At 51.2% G+C, this 22,347-nt stretch overlaps 2 protein-coding genes across 11 annotated transcripts; one reads left to right on the top strand and one right to left on the bottom strand.

The window, feature by feature from the left end:
• Nucleotides 1–203: 203 nt before the first annotated feature.
• Nucleotides 204–2,145, bottom strand: LOC101078030 (5-hydroxytryptamine receptor 1B). The gene has a single exon (XM_003971419.2). The coding sequence runs from the start codon at nt 1,349–1,351 to the stop codon at nt 212–214; it is 1,140 nt and encodes a 379-aa protein (XP_003971468.1). The 5' UTR covers nt 1,352–2,145; the 3' UTR covers nt 204–211.
• On the top strand, nt 1,278–21,999 carry mei4 (meiosis-specific, MEI4 homolog (S. cerevisiae)). Of its 10 annotated transcripts, XM_029849883.1 has the most exons (7): nt 2,403–2,565; nt 3,371–3,622; nt 3,856–4,343; nt 7,851–7,982; nt 17,440–17,538; nt 17,678–17,765; nt 17,954–18,469. In XM_029849883.1, exons 1-6 carry the CDS (start codon nt 2,538–2,540, stop codon nt 17,723–17,725), a joined length of 1,047 nt encoding a protein of 348 aa, XP_029705743.1. In that variant the 5' UTR covers nt 2,403–2,537; the 3' UTR covers nt 17,726–17,765; nt 17,954–18,469. The 10 variants fall into 10 exon arrangements, 9 of the variants coding, with proteins under 9 accessions (XP_029705748.1, XP_029705747.1, XP_029705749.1 ...); XM_029849887.1 differs by lacking the exons at nt 17,678–17,765; nt 17,954–18,469 and adding an exon at nt 14,353–14,446 and having other exon boundaries at nt 2,401–2,565; nt 17,440–17,548; XM_029849889.1 differs by lacking the exons at nt 17,678–17,765; nt 17,954–18,469 and adding an exon at nt 8,885–8,929 and having other exon boundaries at nt 2,402–2,565; nt 17,440–17,497.
• The last annotated feature ends 348 nt before the right edge of the window (nt 22,000–22,347 follow it).

Raw genomic sequence — 22,347 nt, forward strand, 5'->3', positions numbered from 1 at the left:
TGGCAAAGGGAGTCTGCGCAGTGGGGGGGGGGGCGCCCTACAGTGGGGGCTATGGGCTTTCTCCAAGTCACTGATAAAGTCATCAAACAGTCAGTGATCATATCCACAGATGTGTTCGCACATATAAAGACACTGAAAATATGGAGTGATGGTGGAGTTCTACAGGTGTGTGTGTGTGTGTGTGGGGGGGGGGGGGGGGGGGGGGGTCTGTTCAGGCCCTGCAGCACTTAAACCGTATCAGTTTGTGGAAAGCCTGCTTGAAGTCCTCGTTGGACATGGTGTAAATGATGGGGTTGATGAGCGAGTTGAGGTAACCCAACCAGGTGAAGCTGTCGAAGAGCTCCGGGTAGAAGCAGGACGGGCACACCGGCACCAGCAGGGTGTAGATGAAGAAGGGCAGCCAGCAGACGATGTACGCTCCAAGGATTATTCCCAGGGTTTTGGTGGCTTTCCTCTCGCGCGCGGCGGAGATGCGCTTCTTCTCCAGCAGCGCGTCGGACACGGTGACCTTCACCTGGCCGATGTTCGGGGACGAGGTAGTGTCACAGGAGGAGGAGTCGTTGGTCCCGTAATTGAGGGAGGTGGTGGACGCCACCGAGCCCGGGGAGTTGGTGATCAGGTGCGCAGAGGTGAGCCTCTTCCCCGGCTTGTTGTGCGACTGTTTCAGGATCCGTTTGCGCGCCTCCACGTAGATGCGCCCGTAGAGCGCGATGAGCAGCAGCGTGGGGATGTAAAAGGCGCCGAAGGTGGAGTAGATGGTGTAGAAGATGTGGTCGCTGTTCACGTTGCAGCTCGTCACCTCTTCCGCCTTCACCTGGCGCCAGAAGAAGGGCGGCAGAGAGATGGAGATGGCGATCACCCAGGCGGTGGCGATCATGCCGGCCGCGCGCGCTGGCGTGCGCTTCTTGGAGTACTCCACCGCGTCCGTGATGGCCCAGTAGCGGTCCAGCGCGATCACGCACAGGTGCAGGATGGACGCGGTGCAGCAGGTGATGTCCGAGGACAGCCAGATGTCGCACATCACCTGTCCGAGCGTCCACGTCTGGCTGACCGTGTAGAGCGCGCTGATGGGCATCACCAGGATGGAGACCAGGAGGTCCGTGACGGCCAGCGAGGCGATCAGAAAGTTGGCCGGGGTGTGGAGTTTTCTGGACTGGTAGATGGTGGCGATGACGAAGGCGTTCGAAAGCGTCGTGGCGAAAGTTATGAGCGCTAAGGTGACGGCGACCCCCGCCTGGACCGCCACGTTACCGTCGCTCCCCGCCGCTCCGGGCGTCAGATTGGCGTGCGTGTAGTTGCGGGAGATGTTGAGCAGCTCGGGCGCGGGTCTGAGCTGGCTGGCATCCTCCATGCCTCCACCTTCCGAACCGCCCTGTCATCGAGCTGCAGGACAGCCGGGACCAGACAGGTGATTCTGCCTCCCCCTCTTCATCTCACTCTCCTCATCCTCGCACATCGTCCTCAGCGGGAGCGAGGCTCCTCCATCATCCGTCCAAGTCTCCCGTTTTTCAGACCCACTCAAGCATCCATACGCGAACGGAGCCGCTTTAATTTAAAAAAAAAATCCGCACAAGTTGAGGCTGACTCCAGCTTTTATAGCCTCCCCTTCCTCCCCTCCTCTCCCTCCCTCTCTCCCTCTCTCTCCTCAGACTCTCAGATGGTGAAATGACTTTTTTTGGTCAATAGTGAATCATTTCTATCGCAGCCTGATCAGACTGCAACTGTCATGGTTGGAAGCTCTTCATTTCCAAATAACCACTCATTTATGTGAGCTGGGTCGTTTCTCCTGCACTTTCCATCTGTAACAAGACCCTGACGTCAACACCGTCCTGCCACCGGGCTTGTTTGTTTGTTTGTTTGTTAGGAAATGGTGATATTCGGGCCTGGGAAGAGATGATTACACTTTGAACCTAAAACACCAGTGCTGCCTGTATATGCTGATCACGGCCGAGAAATACTTTGGTTTGTTTCTCATTCATTTTATCATTGAGGTCTGATTTAAAATATATATATATATATATTATTATTATTTTCAAGAGCTCCTGCATCTACTATTTCATTTTTAATTTTTATTTAAACGTGTGTCGATATGCTTGACTCTAATTTCATCATCCATAAAATAATTTGGATTAAACTGGATATTGAACAGTATTGATCAGTGATCCGTTAAAGTTCCATCAGATAATATTTAAAAGTGGGTTAAATAAGACTCTTTTGCACGGTTTTAAAGGCTATCATAGACTATTTCTGTGTGTGTGTCAATAAAAGGCACAAATGTGTTTTAACATATTTATTTCTGACAGCAGAATTAAAAGGTTTCTGGCGGAAGTCACTGAATCTCATTTTCCTGTAATAACATCGGCTGTTCCGTTAGCATTAGCTGTTCCATTAGCATTAGCTGTTCCGTTAGCATTAGCTGTTCTATTAGCATTAGCTGTTCTATTAGCATTAGCTGTTCCGTTAGCATTAGCTGTTCCGTTAGCATCGGCTGTTCTGTTACCATCAGCGTCGAGCTCCACTTCAACAGGTGCTGCTCGATGGAGAGTAAAACTAGTAATCTTCAAGGTAAACCAATCCACATCAGCTCGAAATGTAATTTTTTAAATATTTGCGCCAATAATATCGAGTTTATTGTCTCTGTGTGAATGAAATACTTTAGCGAAATATTGCGCTAACGTTAGCCTGCTATTAGCGAAGTGTTAAATAATGGATACAGTTTCCAACTACCAGATTTTATTTTATAATAAAATATTATAATAGGTTATTTAACATTTGCTCCAATCTACTTTAACATTAAAATGAAAGATGTGTATTCTCGAACAAGTGGCGCGGCAGAGCTAGTTTAGCTTAGCATTAATATTCATATTGAAACAACAAACACGTGTATTAAATGGGTTTGAAGCTAGTAAACGTGTCAAGGTTGGTCGCTTTGAGTTAAGGTTTTTTAAAAACTCAAACCTTTATGCAGTTATGTCCTAAAATATTGGAAGAGACATCTTTAAAACATGCCAAGGTGAAGTCGTTTTCAGCAATAATTCTGGTAGAAGCCTTCAATCCAGCAGAAAATGTGTTTAAAATGAAAACACCTTGATAACGTGGCCGCCTGCCAGACAGAACAGTTGTTTCAGTTATTTCTTCAATTTGGCTTAAATATTACGGCTTTATGGCTTTACTTTAACGGGCAGAGAAACTAGGATAAGAAGGATGTTGATGGTCACCCATGTGATCCTCACATGGTTGGTGAGGAATTACGCCAACCTTCAGAAAGTTCTTCAGCGTTGATCGTTTTCACGCCTCCCTTATTTCCTATTTCCATCCAGAGATGTCGCCGCTGGTCTGCTCAGATTTGCCCCTTGTTCCGTGTTTCCAGGCGCGTGTCGGAGGCAGTGGGCTCTCTCCCAGGCCAGAGTGGCCCTGGCACTGGTGCTGGTGAAGATCAAACCCTCGGGTGTGAGCGCTCGACAATACGCCGACGCGTTGGCCTCCAAGCTGAGAATCCTGGATGAAGGCTGGAAGAAGGAGGCCCGGGACCTGCAGGAGCAGGTGCTGAGGCTGCGGCAGGAGCTGCTGATGAGCCAGGTGGTGCCGGGGGGGCTGGCAGCCAGCAGCAGCGAGGCAGCAGGTGGAACACGTAGACATGCAGACAGAAAGTACATGTTTACCACAAGCATCAGCGTTTACTGGAGGGCCACATTGTCTGGTGTCACTTCCTCTCTCCTGGAGGTCTCCAAGGGTCCAAACGTTCTTTCTATACAAATGTGCAAGAAAATAAATCAAATCTTTCTTGGAAAAGTAGCTATTTTTCTGGTTTTCAGGTAGCAGAAACAGTCTCACTTTGTCTTTTTATGGTTCCAGGCTGCGACAGAACTGTGGACCCAGCTTCTCAGGACCTCTTTGGGCCAGAATGTGTGGTCCAAACAGACTCGGAGACCCCTGAACTCCTCCCCAGCGTCCCTCTCCAACGGCCTGCCGACACTCCCCGCCTTCAGGAGCGTCCTCAGGAGGTCTTTCCTCACGTGGAGTTCCTGCAGTCGCTGTGCGCCCTTCAGAGGGTCAGAGGGGACGACCACGGCCTGGAACCACTCTGGTTCCCCCCTGATGCCGATGCCGGGTCCCTCCTGGCGGACTCTGTGTGCCAGCTCCTGGACTCGGTTGTGAAGGCCTGTAAAGATCCACCCCCTTTTGGACCTGGTGACCCGGTGCTGCAGGCCTGCCGGGTTGTTTCCCAGGCGACGGACCTGTTCTGCTCCCAGAGGCTGCCTTCTGTGGAGTTCAAGAGGGGCGTGGAGTCGTCCCTGGAGGAGCTGACGGAGATGCTGCTGCACCGGGATTGGTCCAGTCAGGTGAGGGATCTGGGGGGGGGGGGGGGGGGTGAGAACCGGTGTGTGAGTGTGTGAGAACCGGTCTTTCTAGTCGGTACTGGTGTTTGGGTTAACAGACGGTTAACGGTTCCCCTCACCTGAAGACTTCATCTGTCTGGAGCAGATCAGTGGGATGATGGAGATGATGATGAGTAGTGAAGACAGTTCCTTTACTGGTGGGCTGGTCTCCAGGTGGGCTGGTCTACAGGTGGGCTGGTCTCCAGGTGGGCTGGTCTACAGGCGGGCTGGTCTCCAGGTTGGCTGGTCTACAGGTGGGCTGGTCTACAGGTGGGCTGGTCTCCAGGCGGGCTGGTCTACAGGTGGGCTGGTCTACAGGTGGGCTGGTCTACAGGTGGGCAGGTCTACGGGTGGGCAGGTCTCCGGGTGGGCAGGTCTACAGGTGGGCAGGTCTACAGGTGGGCTGGTCTACAGGTGGGCTGGTCTCCAGGTGGGCTGGTCTACAGGTGGGCAGGTCTACGGGTGGGCTGGTCTACGGGTGGGCTGGTCTACAGGTGGGCAGGTCTACAGGTGGGTTGGTCTCCAGGTGGGCAGGTCTACAGGTGGGTTGGTCTACAGGTGGGCAGGTCTACAGGTGGGTTGGTCTCCAGGTGGGCTGGTCTACGGGTGGGCTGGTCTACGGGTGGGCTGGTCTACGGGTGGGCTGGTCTACAGGTGGGTTGGTCTCCAGGTGGGCTGGTCTACAGGTGGGCAGGTCTACGGGTGGGCTGGTCTACGGGTGGGCAGGTCTACGGGTGGGCAGGTCTACAGGTGGGCAGGTCTACAGGTGTGTGAACAGCTCAGACAGGCGGCTGTAGTGTAGCTTTGGTGACTCCTGCAGCTTCCGACTGAGCCCTTCTGGAATGGTCACTTAGAAGCTGCAGTTTTTCCCACCAGTCGTCCCAGGAAGTTGACGGCCGTGGTCACATGATGTCTGTGATTCCCGGTGCAGGATCCATTTGCATCCTGAGCCTTTTGCTTCTTTTCCTGGCTCGTGCATGTGTGTTCTGACACGCGTGTGCAGGAGGCTGAGCCGGATGATCCGGCCTGAGCCCACACAGGCGACGGAGCTGTGGGTGGTGCGGGTGGTTGACGCCAGCCCTGCACCACCCAACACCTGGTGCTCACACCAGTTCCTGTGGATTAATGAGACCACCAGGATCTCAGGACCCTCCTCCAGGCTGGATTTAGGGAGGTTCCCAGGTCGGTTCTCTCACATATCTCCTCGTCATTCTGCTGATCTCAGCATCTCAGCGAGATCGTCAGATCTCATTTGGGATGCAGGTGTGTGAAAACCGATGATCTACAGGTTGGACACAGAATTCAGTCCAAATAGTCATGTTGGGATCACATTTATGCCGATTTCCAGGTTCTACAGCTCTGAGCCAGCATCTAAACGTATCCTCCTGGCCTGTTGCCACCCACCTGACAGGTGCAACGAAGCCAATGATTAATACACAGGTGTACCACACAGAGGACAACACGCCCATGACAGGATTGGTGAGCGGAGCGAGCTGGGGTCACGTGACTTCAGCCGTTTGTTCGGAGACTCCCGCTGTATTGAGGACAGTGTGTAAACCTGCTGCCGGGAGTAAAGTGGGGCGCTCCAGAGATGAGCTGAGGGGGTCCCAGGTGGGAACGCCATCATCCCGCACAGGTGACTCAACCCCACAGGTCATGAGGCGCAGCAGCAGCGTTGACTGACTGGTGTCTTGATGCTGGGACGTCCTCTGTCGCGGAAAATAAGAGCTAAAATAGCCAAAGCAGCATCCTGGTGCTCTTCAGCTCCAGCGGCTCTTGTGACACAGACCACCCAAACATGACTTCACCAATCACCTTTGGCTGTGTAATGTTAACAGGCTGTAAATGTTAGCATAAACTAAAGGCCTTCTATGTGGTGTTTGTTCTCTCCCTGCTCTCAGTTGTTAGGGGGAATGACCCCATCAGTCATATGTTGTGTTATAGCGACCACAGTTGGACTAATCAGGAGCCAGGGTGTTCACACTGATGCATTGTAACTCTCTCTTATGTTGACACTCTGGCTTTTTTCTGCTGAGAGTAATGAGTGTGTGTTAGTCTGCAGTGGTGTGTACGCATGAGTCTCAGGGTTTGTCAGGGTTTGGGTCCTGGTGCCTAGAGACCAGCACAAAGGTCCTGAGCTCAGATCTCTGCCTGAAGACTCCAGTTCACAGTCTGAATATCGGTGACAGTCACTGCGCAAAATAGCAGAACCCAATAGCCTGGCCCAGCCTAGCCCAGCCTGGCCCTGCCTGGCCCAGCCTAGCCCAGCCTAGCTCAGCCTGGCCCAGCCTAGCCCAGCCTAGCCCAGCCTAGCCCAGCCTAGCCCAGCCTAGCCCAGCCTAGCCCAGCCTGGCCCCAAGGCTACTGAAGATTGGGCTCTGATGTAGTCATCCTCTTCATCACCATCATTATTGTAATCATGGTCTCGATGATATTCGGCTTCACCATTAGAATGACATGTATCATCATCATCATTAAAGGCACCATCATCACATTCATCTTCATCACTAGCAACAGCTGTCATCAGGCTCACCACCACCATCACCCCCTCCATCATCATCACCATCACCTGCAGGTTCTCGAGCTGAGTGATGTTTAATGTTAAACGTGATGCTGATGTTAACCTTTTGTAGAGGAGGAGAGTTAAGTGACTGCCTGCTCTCATAAACAGCCTCCTCCTCCTCCTCCTCCTCCTCCTCACTGAGTTTATCACCTTCCTGAACATTACGGCTGCAGACGTTCAGCAGATGTTCAGCTACGATCGATCATGTTTCTGACACGTGTCAGAAGCGGCAGAAACATGAAGGAATGTTTTAATTCGCGTTGATGCTGCTGGGTGTTTTAATTGGCGTCAGTTGTTTCCCGCTGCAGCATAAACGGATCATCAGAGTCGGCACCTGCTTCGTTTTAAGGTAGAACCGCAGATACGATGATCAGTGAGCCCATTCCCTGTCACTCTGAGCCACCTCTTGTTTACACGCTGACAACGTGTCACTATGTTCCTTATATTTGGACCAGTGTGTCAACAGGACGCTGGATTATGCAGCTGATACCAGTTTACAGTCTCCTCCCTCCAGTTGTCTGGAATCATGAATGAATCTGTTGGTGGCACAATCAGCAGCACGGCAGAGAAAATTGAATTTCAGGTTCTTCATGTTCTCGGCGTTAACAACACATCTGATCAGCGTTTAGCGGCTGATTTCCATTTGACCCGATGCCCTGGAGGTGGATTATTAAGAGTTTTATAATCAGGAGGCGGAGTTTTATTAATCTGGAAGGGTAAATGTTGCTGACTGGCTCCGTCAGTGCTCCTCTATAAAAGCTCGTCCTTCAGTTGCTTTAGGTTCTCTGATCTCACCCGTGTGGGTTCGAGTCCTGGGTGGGTCCAGATCTTCTCAAAGCTTCACCCACGCTGACAGCAGCTGATTAAAGGGAGGGCTGCGAGACCTTACTGGTGATTTTGCTCCTCAGCTGCCGGCTCCAGAGAACCTGAGCGAGTGCCTGATCGTCCTGGGGAGCAACAACGTGTCCAAGTCCTTTCTCATTCGTCACCTTCTGACCCGGCTCAGCGGCGTAGCTGATCAGCTCTGGCAGGTTTTTCAGGTAACACCCCCCCACCACCAGCAGCAGCACCACGCCTCCTCCACTCTGTCATCCCTCTCTTCTTCTGCTGCTTCTTTAGTTTTTGGTTTTCCTCTGCTGCTTCCTGATAAAATGGGCTTTGATTAGAAATGCAAATGATGCAGCTGCTGATGGTGGTTGCACCTGGGTCTAAAGTTCTGATGGGTTATGGAGGGAGGAATGGGACAGCAGTCAGACCCTCAGTGATTCTTCACCTTCTCATAATAAGGTTCTTCAACTTTCCTTCCTTCTGCCAGCTCCTCGGCTGTTCTTCCACACACTAAGGTTCTGCTGTAATTCCTTCTGGTCTGTTTGCTTCTCATCTTTTGCTCCATTTTCCAAATGATGAAACCACAAATGAAGCAAAGCTGGTAAAATGATGAAGGGAAACGTTTCCTGATCCACGGAAGCTCCAATCTCGTTTGGCTGTGTTGCACATTTGAATATATCCTCATATAGAACGTATCAATTGTGTGTTTGCCAGCTTGTTGTGGTCCTCACTTGTTTCCATGGCCACTCTCTGTATTATTGGCTCTTTTATTTCACCTCTTTGTTGTGTGTACAGTCACTGTGTGCAGAACTTCAGGTAAAGTCCATCTTCTGCACCACCTAAATCAATACTCCCACTCATTTCCTGTTTGTGTGTTCTTACGTCTCTGAGAGCTTCATGCTGCACGTAGCTGTTGGGGTCTGGAGTGCCAACTGAACTGACTCTAAAGCCCCCGGGGCTCTTTCAAAAAACACCAAAGGATTGAGATTAGCTCCACTCTCTACCCCCCCCCAACCCCAGCAGGGTCCAGTCCTGCTTACTTATGCCTGCGTTCTCCCGTCAAGAGGAAATCTGATGGCAGATGGAGGATTTTTATCAATGCTGTGTTTTTTAGGGCTGAAGACAAGTGAATCCAGCCTAATGCTGCTCCAGCTGCAGGGTAATAAAACTAGCATCATCTTTCTTGCCTTCAGGAGACCTGACATTGTAACATTAGAGCGCTGGTCTGGCATTTGAAACACAAAACTCACTCAGCCATGTAATCACTGGGGAGGGTGTTCAGGGGGCACAGAGGTGTGAGGAGAGGGAGGATTTATCCTGATTGTGAGTGAAGGAATGGCTCCAGCACGTCAGTCACACGGCTACCACAACAGCCAGCCTTTCCTCGGTTGGTGGGTTTCAGCTGGAGCAGAGAGAAGTTTTGGGGCTTGGGTTCCTCGTGGTGGTTGTCAGACAGGAACCATGTAGCCAACATGGTTTATCGTGCAGTCCCTTTTGTCACAGTTTCCCTGAAACGCTTGGTTTTGCTGGATTTTCCCTTAGAGCCTTAGAGCTGTTCTTCACTATAGCGACCTTTAGTTCTTACGTAAATCATGTGCATCATTTCAGGGCTGGAGACAGCCTGGACGGATGGGAGGTTTCAGTCTGCCAGCCATTATTGCGCCTGCCCCCGCAGCTCCACTTTATTCTTTCGAGGCTAAAGAGGGTGACAATGAGATTGCTTTTGAAGACTTGCTGTGTTTGAAGAGCCTCTGGGCCATCTTATTTGCACGGATCTCCACGCCTTCAGCTCTCTGGGAGAGGAAATCTCTGGAGGGGGGCTGCCTGTCCCATAAAGTAGAACCTGGGAGGACGCTGTGACCATTAACATTTTACACACTTGTGCTATTATTCAAAGTGACTGATGAGAGCGACCTTCAATTTCCTGAACCTCACATATTTTAACATTAAGATCGCAGTTGTGGAGTTGAGATCAAATCTGAAATAAATGGAAGTAGTTCAACTTATCATCCACAATCATTTCAGCATGAGATGGAGATGGAGGGGAGAAGAGAGTGAAAATATTTATAGGGATTCTCACACTTAGAGCCACAGCCTTCTTCTGACGTCTGATGGATCCAGCAAACGATGGTTGATGAAGAACATTTAGTCCCTTTGCACACCAAAAGCTGTTCTTGAGTTTGAAACCATTTCCCTGTGGGTGGGTGTTGGGTCTGGGTGGGGCCCGTGAACCCCGGTCACACTTTTTTTTCATAAAAATACACAGGGTGAATCTCCATTTCACCAAATATTCATTGAAAGTGCAATTCATCCATTTTTATAGTACAAACTACAGAGCAGGAACCATCAGCCCTGCAGGTCTCCTGCCGTTCAGAGTTGGAGAAGATAATTTGAAGGACAGCAGAGTCGGTCAGAGGAGGTATTAAAACCGGGAGCGTGCTACTGGCAGCGGGGTGGGACAGGCTGTGGTCCTGCCTCACGCGTCCTCGGAGACGCTCCACCCCGATGCCACTGTCCTTGAAGCAGCGCTGCATACCGATGAGCTGCCATCTGGGTGGCGTTGCTGACAGAGGTCGGGATAGTCGGCAGGATCTAAATCCTGAAGCTAGCGGGCGGCGGAAATGCTGATCCGCCGTTACTACAGCAACCTTGAAGACAACATCTCTTCAGCGGAGCGAAGAACTGAAGGTCAGGCTGCTGCAGTAGCTGTGGGAACTTCACAAACAGGACTAAATCAGACACAGGCTGTCTGACGGTGTCCAAATGATGATCTGGCTGGCCTCCCTGTTCTTTGGCCCCGCCCACCAGGAAGCAGATTGGCGTCAGGTCACAGGTGGCTCCTCCTCACGAGTCTGCGTCACTGAATGAAAATATAACTTTTATTGGCTGATTAATTGTTTGGTGCCTGGTGGTGGTTTTACAGCTGAGCTCATCGAGGTAATGTCCTCATTTTGTAGAGTAACATGAAGAAATGGATTCATCACAAACTAATGGGAATGCTCATTAGCTGCAGCCTGAGATTAGATTTCCTTTGAGGAATCACAGGGCATATGAGAGCTGAGGTCAGGTGACCCTCCTGGTTAACCTTCCGTTCCAGCTTTATTTGGCGTGACATCATTAGAGGGCTCTGACGACTGTCGTGGTCGGCGCGGTGTCTGGGCCGGTGACCTTAATAAGATCAGCTTTGGTTTGGGGATATTAAATTTGGCTGCGGCGGTGATGAACGAGCTGTCGGAGGAGGGGGGGGGTCTGTGGTGGTGGTGAGGCCAGATGAGGAGCCGACGCCGTCCACGTTAGCGTGCCGCCGCTGGCCTGGCGCAGCCTTGGCTTATTTGATTTTCAATCCTGAACGTGAAACGCTCTTGGTCCTCCCTGCGTCCCAGCTGTCCACCATCAAGTCCATCGGTGCTGAGAAAACCTGACTCTATCAGAGTTGGTGACATTCCCATCAGGCTGGCTACACACACCTTAAAGCTCATTTGTTCTGGTTCTCACGTGCATCACCATGACAGCAGGAAGCTCTGCTGTTTCCATGGTGCTGAGTGACTGATGGATTAAAATGGGTCAGTCTTTGTAATGACTGAACGTCTGTTCTTACACAGAAATGGACACATAGCTGGTGGCTGGCCTCTCAGAAATCCAACCTTTTCACGTGGTAGTTGTGCTGTGGTCGTGCAGAGAATCTAAGACCGCCGCCCCCTCTTCCCCTAGCACGCCACGTTCGTGGTTGTTTACTGGAAACATTAATACCGTCTGCTGAGAGCGGAGCTGATTGTGGAGGTAAAACGTGATCCCGCACGTTAAAAGCTGCTTCCCATCACCGTACGTAAGCTGACGCTGATGGAGGGGCTTAACTGAGCCCCAAAGACATTTACACTGAAATCTGTCGGGGGGGGGAAATGTACAGTATATGCAGCCATCTATCGTGGAACTTGGTTTGGTCTCATTTTTTCTTTGTCTTTATGGGCGGTTTGGCCGCCGTCGTGAAAATCCTTAGTTTAAAGTTAAAAGTTAAGTTCAAATATCAATAAAGGTGTCGGGGCTGCTCGCGGTCTGTGTTGGTATCTTTAATCTGTTTTACCTGCTGGAGTACAGTTGACTTGGATTTCTTTTGCTTGATGAGAATTATTGATTCTTACTTCACATTGTGGCTATTGAGTTAAAGCTCAGACCTCACACATCAGTCTGATTCAGCAGTCAAGCGTTGGCTTCGTCTGTGCTTGTCAGCTCGTAATGAGCTCAAAAGGTCTGCTATAATAAAGACGTTAGCATCATGACGGATGGACAAACCAGTGTGGGTGATGTGTGAGGTGCAGGGCGCGGAGCACAATCAGGAAACTGCTGAGAAGAAAACACCAAATCCAATCACCTTCTCAAGGTTCGATGCAGTTTTCAAAGTTGGGTCATTTTCAACTTATCATCCACAATCATTTCAGCATGAGATGGAGATGGAGGGGAGAACAGAGTGAAAATATTTATAGGGATTCTCACACTTAGATCCACAGCCTTCTTCTGACATCTGATGGACCCAGCAAACGATGGTTGATGAAGAACATTTAGTCCCTTTGCACGCCAAAAGCTGTTCTTGAGTTTGAAACCATTTCCCTGTGGGTGGGTGTTGGGTCTGGGTGGGGCCCGTGAACCCCGGTCACACTTTATTTTCCATAAAAATCACAGGGTGAATCTCCATTTTTAAGGACGGGTTCCCTCAAGCATCCCGGTGAGGGTTGTTGCAGGTTCTGATGACGCTTCGCCTCTTTGCCCCTGCCCACTTTGTGAAGTGGGCGGGGCTAATGCAACAGCCTGGCCATTGGCTTGTTTGGTGGGCAGATGAGTTGGTCCGACGGTACCAAAGATGACGGAGCGACCTCGGCCCCGTGCTGCTCACCTGGCAGAATGAAGAGTGATCACATTAAGCCAAAGTCAGCTGTCCTCTGGCGTACTTGTTTGCCAACCAGCGAGAGAGCTGCCCCCCTGCTGAGCCCCCCCGCAGCAGCATTGGCCAAATGACTCTAATGTCGCCGCTCATTGACTCTGTTTGTCCTTGATCATCTTCCACTTCTCCATGCACTCAAACAACCATTCAGCTAGGAGCAGGAGGATCTGATAGATTTGGGGGAGCGGGAGGATTCGGGGGATCCGAGGTGGCCGGAGGAGCTGAGGGATCTGGAAAATCTGGAGGATCTGAGGTGGTTGGAGGAGCCGAGGGATCTGGAAAATCTGGAGGATCTGAGGTGGTTGGAGGAGCTGAGGGATCTGGAAAATCTGGAGGAGCTGAGGGATCTGGAAAATCTGGAGGATCTGAGGTGGTTGGAGGAGCTGAGGGATCTGGAAAATCTGGAGGAGCTGAGGGATCTGGAAAATCTGGAGGATCTGAGGTGGTTGGAGGAGCTGAGGGATCTGGAAAATCTGGAGGATCTGAGGTGGTTGGAGGAGCTGAGGGATCTGGAAAATCTGGAGGAGCTGAGGGATCTGGAAAATCTGGAGGATCTGAGGTGGTTGGAGGAGCTGAGGGATCTGGAAAATCTGGAGGAGCTGAGGGATCTGGAAAATCTGGAGGAGCTGAGGGATCTGGAAAATCTGGAGGATCTGAGGTGGTTGGAGGAGCTGAGGGATCTGGAAAATCTGGAGGAGCTGAGGGATCTGGAAAATCTGGAGGATCTGGAGGATCTAATGTCTGTAACATGGGTTCTGCCTGAGCATGAAGAGGGTGTATCAGTGTGAAGGATCTGATGTGATTGTTGTGAAGCTCGTCTTTATCGACCCACAGTGATTGATTGCCGACGGCTCAGGAAGAGCGAAGAAGAGTCCTTGGATCCACGGTCGGCTCTTGTCTGAGCAGATGAACACCAGCCTGATGTGGTCTGATGAACTCTGCTGTTTTATCTGATGTGACAGAAACAACCTGCAGTCACTCCCCCTTTATGCTCAGGATCTTTCAGGTGTTCCAGATGCTGGGATAAGCTTCTGAAGCCCCGCGTGCGTGTCTGGAGCCGACCTCAGGCCTGTCCTGTCCTCAGGCCTGTCCTGTCCTCACGCCGTCGAGATGTGCAGATTTGATCGATTTCCTGTCAGTCGGATCCACAGATTGTCCGCAGACAGACATCAGAGAGGAAGTCGGAGGAAAGAGAAGAGGCGACCCGTGTGCATGGAAAAAATCAATTTGTGGAAGTTGGGTCTGCTCTGCCAGGACGCGTGTGTCGAGTTGTGTCAGCTGCGTTCACAAAAACATGTCCTCAGCACGGAGCAGCTTCAGAACTTCACCCAAGGAGGAGGGGCTTTCTCAGGGACGCCGGCCGATGGGGCGGAACGGCTCTGCAGATGTTCGCTGTCTGTTTACGGGTTTATCTGTGTGTTTAGATGGCATCAACTGAATGGCAGAACAATGCTTCTTTCCTCCCTTGGCTGTTTCCACTGTGGCAACAAATCAATCTGTGTCCTTGATCAGTAAATTACTGCCCTTCACACTGGGAGCCGAGCACAGCTTCATTATGGACTCTTTGTCAGCCGCCGCCTCGCTTTCTTCCTCCTCTCTTTGTATCCAAACTCCTCTCCCAGTATTTTTTCACTCTCCTTTCGCAGCGGTTCTTGTCACATCGCCGTGTAAGTGGTGTCGCACGGAAGCAGACCGAAGTCTGAGGCAACTTCTGACAGCGTTGCAAAGAGCAGCAAAGTGGTGAGTCACAAACTCACCAGCTCCATTCTTCAGCCGGGAAAAGAGCCGGAACATTTCGATTTTCTGGCCAGAAGGGTCAGATCAGATGGTGCAATCGCATCCATCTGGGGTTCTCTCAGTTCACCGGCAACTTTCAAGTCCTTTTCCAACATTTCCAGTTCAAATGGACGGATTCCTTCATATATTTTCTAAAAAAGTGAGAACTTGGCTAAGGGAGGATTCATCCTGGGCCGTGTCTGGTGTGCGTCTGACCAGCACATTGTCACCAATTGTGGCCTGTGTTCGCTGTTAAATGATTGTTTCAATGGGAATTTGAGCGTTCGAGGTGCTTCTGGTGTTCAAAAACATTCGGTGAGTCCTCGGTTGTCAACATTTCAGAAGATACGGGAGAGAAATATCAGATTGGTTCATCACTGAGTGTGTATTGGGATGATGAAAACGCAGATGAAGGTAGGAACCTGGTCCAGAAGCAGCCGGAAAAATGACTGTTCTGAGCTCTTCTAAAGGCGATCGTGTGTGAGAATTCACAAGCTGTCCAAGCTCCTTTTCATCACCCTCAGCTGTTGCTCCAGCTTCCTCTGTTCCAATCAAAACGACGATTAAATCCCATTCAGGCGGCGGCTCGATCATCTGGGCGCGGCCATGTTATCTGGGGCAGGGTGCTGCAGGCTCTCCTCCTTTGTAGAGGGGAAGTTCTGACTCACCTTTGACATTTTCCAAATCCAGCAGTGGTCATTATGAAGAGCCGTCATAAAGTGCTGAAAGCGTCCACCCACCAGCTCCCATTGGTTCTCCAGCCACGCTCCTTCCAGGTTCTGGGCGCACTCTTGCCACCATGTTCACATCCCCATCCCTCCGAGCCCGGGCCCTCGCTCCCCACGCAGCCGCTGCCCCTCCCGGCCCCCTCAGACAGTGTGGCCCCACCCATAAATCCTCCAGGTTTCCTCCAGATTTCCTGATTGAGGAGGAGGGAAGGTGAGCAGCGATTAGCAGCCCTCCTCCTGTCGGGCTCATCACTCGGTTTTAGAAGCTCTAACGAAGCAGCAGTGGGACCAGTTTGGGTCCTGGTCGCTGTCACCAAATCCTGAGCTATTTGGCTTTGCTGTTCCAGAAACAGGAAGTGGAGCCTGGAGCTGCTGCCTTTAGTGAAGGTGAAGCTTTGACTGCAGTGGAAGCTTGTTGGTTTAGCAGAACTGGAAGCTGGTGCCAGACTGTCACGTCCCAGAGGAGCCGCAGGCAGCTGGACTCAGTCCTGCTGCGTCCCCCCTCGCCAGGCTTTAACCTTGCTCGTTCGGATTTTATCCTCCTTTAAGGTGGCAAGTTCAACTACATATTATTATTGTTATTATTATTATTAGACCTGTTTCTTTTCAACACTTTTAGTTCAACAGATCCAAATGGAGCGGTAATTTTGAAGCAGCTGGCTCTTCTGGACCGCCTGTTGCTCATTTCTCCTGTTCTGTCTGATTGAACGAGTCCAAAAGTGCTACAGAGAGTTTTGGGCTCTTCACCCTTGTTTCCTGATTGGAGTTTTGAACTTCTGAGTCTTTATTACCTTCTAACCACGCACCAGCCGCAGCGTTTATCAGCCCCTGATGTCCCGCTTGCGTGGATGCCAGCAGCTCCTGTGACCGCCAGCACGCCGCCACACTCCTGCGTATCGATCCTTGTCCCAGGGAATCTGGTTCCTGCCTGCAGGATGAACGTACCAGCATCTCCGAAGGCGGAGATCCTCGCTGCTGCCGCTTCTGCTGCTGCTTATCTGATGCTGCTGCCTGAACCCGAGGGCGCCGCCGGAGGAGACGGCGTGAACAATAACCTGCTGTGGCTGCAGGAGTTGGGAGAGGGTTCGCGTTAGCAACAGCTGGGTGTGTGTAGCCGTGAGCCAGTCACGTGGAAGAAACAATCGTAGGTCCTAATTGGGCTGGATTCATTGTTTGACCTTCCTGTGGGCTGATAATAACCAGGTTACCTCTGACATAAACGTCAGCCTCCCGCTCCTGATCCTTTTCCCTTTTTTGGGTTTGCTGGGCCATTTCACTTCACGCTCCGGTCAGCAGGTGACACCAGCAGCGCCAGAAATCATTTTAGCGTGCCGAGTTCAGGAGAACCAGCACGCCGCTCGCACGCCGCTCGCACGCCGCTCGCACGCCGCTCATGATAAAGATGAGTTATGGTCGCCCCTCCCTGCAGCGACAGACAGGCGCGGCTCCTTAATCACACGACGGGCGCCGAGGTCACGTGATGCTGAGACGGTTCTTCCCCAGCAGCAGAATCCCATCTGATGAGAGCTGAGGAAAGAAATCTGAACAATGGTTCCAGCTCTCTGGAGACACCCCCCCCCCCCCCCCCCTCCCCCCCAGTGGGGTCTAAGTGCTGTGTTTGTGTGTGTGTGTGTTGTCACATTATGTCAGCTTCCTAAAAACATAAAGCCTGGAGGAATACCTGAGAGCCATCTGCTGGTTGTTTTTCTCTCTGACACCTCCCACACACCCCAACTTTCATCTCTCTCCTCTTTCTCTCTCTCTCTCTCTTTCTCTCTCTCTCTCTTCCTCTCTCTTCCTCTCTCTTTCCAACAGATGAGGTGCACTAAAGTCTAATATCAAAGAGCATCTTTGGGCACAGAGAACTGTTCTGCCTCTGTATCGGAGGTGCACCCGACACTGACCCGTCTGTCACGGATCCTGTTTTCATGTCTGATTTCCACTGGTCCGTGAACGTTGCACAGATAAGCGCTGGTCTCCCTCCCTCTCCACCATGGTCCCGGGTCACGTGTTAATAAACCCCTCTGAGGAACCGGCGTTAAACCCCCGTGCTCGTGGTGTTGCTGTCTATGGGTCCAACTCGTGCTGTGAGCTGAATATTTAATGTGCTAAAGCTCAGACCTTTGATGCATAAAGGTTCTGTCCGAAGGTTCTGGGTCTATGCTCAGAACCACGTGGCTTCGCCATCTGTTCTGTCCGAGTGTAACCAAACATTTCTCCCTCTCACAGGACGCGGAGGGTTCGGCCATCCACAAGTTTCCGCTGGCCCAGTATCACAATTCCTTCCACCTGTTCTGGATTGTGAAGACGCTCCTCCAGAATTCCAAGGTACCGTACAGGGCGGCGGCGGGGTCGGACGCCACGGGTTTCTTGGCTCACTTGGAACGGCGAGTGTTCCTCCTGTCGGAAGAGTTCCCCCTGTTCTCCATGTACATGTGGATGATCGGAGGCCTCCTCACCTCCACAGGCGCCGGTCCGACTCCAGCCGCAGCGCTGTGATGAAAACACGCGATAGTTGATCCGATCCTGCAGCCAGAGAAGCGCTGGGGTTGAAGGTAACCCTTCAAGTGCTGCTTCCCTGCTCTCCCTAATAATGGCCGAGGCACGAGCGCCTCTGAACACGCTTGACGCCACGCCACAAATTAGCGGCGGCTGCGGCGCTGATAGCCATCGTCCCTATTGTTCCGGCTTTGGGGTTCTGCCCATCTGTGTCTGAGATCTCCTCATCTTTCATATCCTGTAGAGAGCAGAGAGAGAGGCCACGAAAACCAAAATAAAAACCAGAGAAAGAATTAAAAGGAGCCGCTCATACGTGAGCTCAGCAGGACGCGTCCGTCAGCAGACTGGTTATTGTGGTCACCAGAGCAGAGGGGACGCTGGGTAAAAAGAGACATGATCCAATTAACTCGCGTGTTGTCTGAGATGGACGAGTGCTGACAGCGTGAAGGTGTGTTCACCTCACCGGAGGAGGCAGAAGATTCCATCCATCCATCTGACGGCTCCACAGGACAGATGTCGGGGCCGGGCAGGCAGCGCTGCAGCTGCTGGTCGATGGGAAAGTCCTGTCAACTGTTTGGACCCTCTCCGCCTTCCGCTCCCAAAGTCTAACGTTTGGCTGCTTCAGGTGAGATTGGGAGCATTGGATTTAACTGACCTTCAGAGTCTCCACAAGCCACCTGCATTTGAGCCCTTTTTAGCTTCTAAAACGACTTTGTAATTATTTTCTTCTGTAATAAATAAATAACCTGCATAAACTTTAGTTTGCTAACTTTAGCATTTTTGCTAACAGGTGGACTAAACTGACAGAAGACATTTTGTGTCCTCAGTTGTCCTTTAAAACTAAAGCTAATTAATGTGGTCTGCCAGGATGAGCAGGTGTAAATAAAGCTTCTCTAAGGTGTGAAGGTGCTCAGGAGGAGATTTATGGGCTCCTTAAACCTGAAATGAAGGTTGTTTTGATTAATTTTCCCTTTATCCCGTTGCTGTGAGGTGACAGAATGTCTCATGTTGAACATTGCTGTCAAGGTCAGAAGTTTGACCTCTGTCAGGCATCAACAGGAAATGCATCCAAACCGAGAAGATGAACCTTCAGGCCTTGCTGACCTTGGCTGGTCTGCATGGCGTGTTGATGTACCTGTGGTCAGACCACCTGGTTTAACTTTGGGTTAACTAACGAGGCAGATTTAGTTCACCAGAGGAGTCGACCGATGTGTTGAAGCTGCAGAACTCAAGTGCTCCAGACCCTGAAGAAGCTCTAGAGATGTTTGGGGAATCTTTGACGTGAACTGTGGAATAAGAAAACTTTCTGAACCCAACTGCTCCAGTTCAAATCCGTCCTCCACAAGAGTCTTCAGCCCCGGTGTGATGCCTGAAGTTCATTTTCAGAGATCTGCTGACATTTAAGACCTTAATAAGATCGTAGCCTCTGCCAGATAAAGTCTCCAGCAGCAGACCTCAGAAATGGACCTTGTCTAACCCAACGTGTGAATTCATCCTGTCTGGAAATAGATGATTTCTCTGTGGTGTGACAGCCCACATCTGTCCTCTCGGCCTCCCGCTGCTCGTCTCTTGGCCCTGTCCAGAAGGTCGGCAGGGTTCCTCAGAACTCAGGGGACAGGAACGCCGCCAGCTGCTGGATGTCCGTCAGTAGGTGCACATCCACCAGCTTCTCTGGTCATTCCACGCTCTGCCCTGCGTCCACACTGACTCCAAGGACAAGTCCATCCTGTAGCTTCAAACGCTGTGAAGCCATATTTTAAATAGAACAAATCCTAATTTAAAGTGATGAGGCAAAAAGTTCTGAAGAGCTTCTCAGTTCTGCGAGTCTCCTTTTGTGTAGGTTCGTCAGTCTCCATGAAGCAGCTGTTTGTTTTCCTTTATTTACCATCAGTTAATGTTGTTGGCCCAACAACCCTCAAGCTGGTGCTGCTGGTGTTGCTAATGAAGCTAGTGGTGTAGCCAGGGCTGTAGCTAATTCTCTAGCTGGTGCTGAACTTCACGGTGAGGTTATCGGGGTTTAACTGCCTCTGAGCAGCGCTGAGCTCATGGCTCGATGGTGAGATGATGGTGGTCACTTCCTCAGCGGATGGACAGAAGGACAGACCACACGTCCGCTGCTCAGGTGTCTTCATCTGAGCCAGGACCGTAGTTCCCAGCGGCTGCTCAGGTTTGGTTGTTTTCTGAGTGTGGATTGATGCAGCGTTTGTTATCGGCTCAGGAACATCCTGCTGGTGGGAGGTTCCGTGGTCCACCCCGAACAGGCTGGAGGGATTTTACACCCTCGGAATGTTCACTGAGGCCTCGGAGGAGCTGGACAATGCTCGTTTGGAGGAAGATACGGAGCTTCCTTCCTCTGTGAAAGACTCCACCGAGGGATGAAACGGCCTCCTGGCTCAGGGATACGATGGTCCGTACAGGTCTCATTTGAAATCCTTCATGTTTGCAGAAGCAAATCTGTTTCCATTCAGGTTTAAGTCCACCGGCTGATGAGCTGAGCCCCCCTAACCCCTGTCTAGAACTCAATTTTCTGCTCTTTTTGCACCTCCAGCTTTTCTGCCGTGTGAAAACACCACAAATGAGACGTGAGCAGCGTCTGTAAAGCTCAGTTAATCACCCTGATTGGATTATTAATGAATAAGGAAATCCCTACCAGACTCACTCTGTCTCCATGGAAACATTCTATCAACCGCCACAATCTAAAGTGAGGTTTCTGCTCAGTGAGCAGCACCATTAAACAGAAGATCCAGGTGCATCGTTGACCTTCTACCAGCATCACGTTTGGTGATCTGCTGCGGGACATCTGTCCAGAACCAAGCCAAGGCTCAGGGGACGTTCTAGAACTCTCTAGGACAGGAGAGGACATCTGAGGGGCTCATCTAGCGACGCGCGAAGATGCGGGTGTTCCTTCACAGACAGCAAGAACTCCCTTTTATAGTCGAACCTGCCCCGAGTGGGTCAGATTAATTTAACACAGGTTAATCTGAGGGCAGTGTATCTCCCAGATTATCTTGTTTTGCCAACGTGCAGACAAATTGAGAATAATTCCTGTCAGATCGGAAGCTTTGCTCAGGAAATAGATGAGTGTTTAAAATGAAATGAATTCTTTATTCCTGAAGAAATCAGCCTGACACTAGTTCCACATCCATGTATCTCCTGAGGAGTTCATCAGGGATGTGGTGATTAAACAGGACGTGTTTGTTTATCCTTCAGCACACACACACACACCCTACACACACACACACATCCCAGCGTGTTTGTGCTGAAGTTGGAGGCTCGGTCTGGTTTCCTGCAGGCGCTTCATGCTAACCCTAACGATCAGCTCTTTACGCTAACATCCACATGTTCGGCTCGGTGCTCCTCATTAACAGGTGGTTGTGCACTGAGGTTCCTGACCGGAGAAGCGTGTTCGGGTTGTGCTGAAGGTGTAAATGTGCTGGTGTCACAGGCTGGAGGGGTTCTGGCCACGCAGGAACCGTTGTGTTAATTCAGGCAACAAGCTAACATCCCAAAACCTCCGATTACGAGAGCGCCGCGTAGGGCTGCTGCCCCAGTTCAGGCATTTAACCTGATAAAACTGGGCAGAACCTGAGAGACGGCGCCGGCAGTAATGGGCCCGATCGTTGGATCCAGGCGGCTGAGCGCCCAATGGCGAGCAGCCGGTCATGAAGGAGGACGGGGTGGAGTCCTTCATTTCTTGGAGTTTCATACGTTCCTTTTTTGTGTCAAGAAAATGATTTTCCACCATCATTGAGGCCAAGACGGTCACATTTTTATTGGAATGTAGCTCTGAAGGAGTCCAGACGATGCAACTGTCAGCAGCTCGTTGGCGTCCGGGACCCGGGCTGGTGGCTGGGATCACGGTCGTGATCACGGTCGATGTCAGCAGGACCTCCCGCCCCGTCGGGGCCTCCTTGACTTATTTGAACACGTCTTCAATAACACCTGATGTCTGCTGCTGCTTCCTGTCTCTGACAGCAGGTCGACCCAAGCTGCGACAGCCAGACACAAAGAAGACCTTAAAGTTCACGTTGAACCTTTGGAGACGACACCCAGCCCCAGGAGGAGGCTCCCGTTTCTAAACACGGACCAGCTTTTGGATTTAATGTCACGCAAAACCTCTAAATCACAAAACAAGTCACACAGTGATCAATAAACAACACCTGAGTTTGCTCTGTGTTTCCAGCTCCAGACCGTCGCCATGCCGACGGTTCTCTTGTTTATTAATCCTAGAAACTGTGGTCAACGACGGCTTCCTGCGCACCCTAAGCCGCCCCGTCCCCTGCCCGGCGGGGGTCTGGAAGCTACCGTGGAAACTGGGACGTGACGCTAGCGTGTTGCTAACGCGATGAAGTCCCTTTCACGTTTCTGTGATATCGTCTGGGTCGTGCACGTGTGCCACCAGCACCAGTCTGGCGCCACCGCCTGCTCTGCAATCATCATGATTCTGACTCACAAACCGCACTTCCCCCAGACGTCTCCTGTAATTATTGTTGAAGCCTATTTTAAGTGTGTGCTTATTAATCATGTCACACTTGAGGTTCCCTGGGCCCCAGAGCATGCTGGGAGATATTTCCTTTGATAAGCAGCAGGCTGCCGAGCCCGCTCAGATGCCCTCAACATGAGGCAACCTCTTGATGC

Source organism: Takifugu rubripes, chromosome 16 (assembly GCF_901000725.2).
Source record: "Takifugu rubripes chromosome 16, fTakRub1.2, whole genome shotgun sequence".
Lineage (NCBI taxonomy): Eukaryota > Metazoa > Chordata > Actinopteri > Tetraodontiformes > Tetraodontidae > Takifugu > Takifugu rubripes.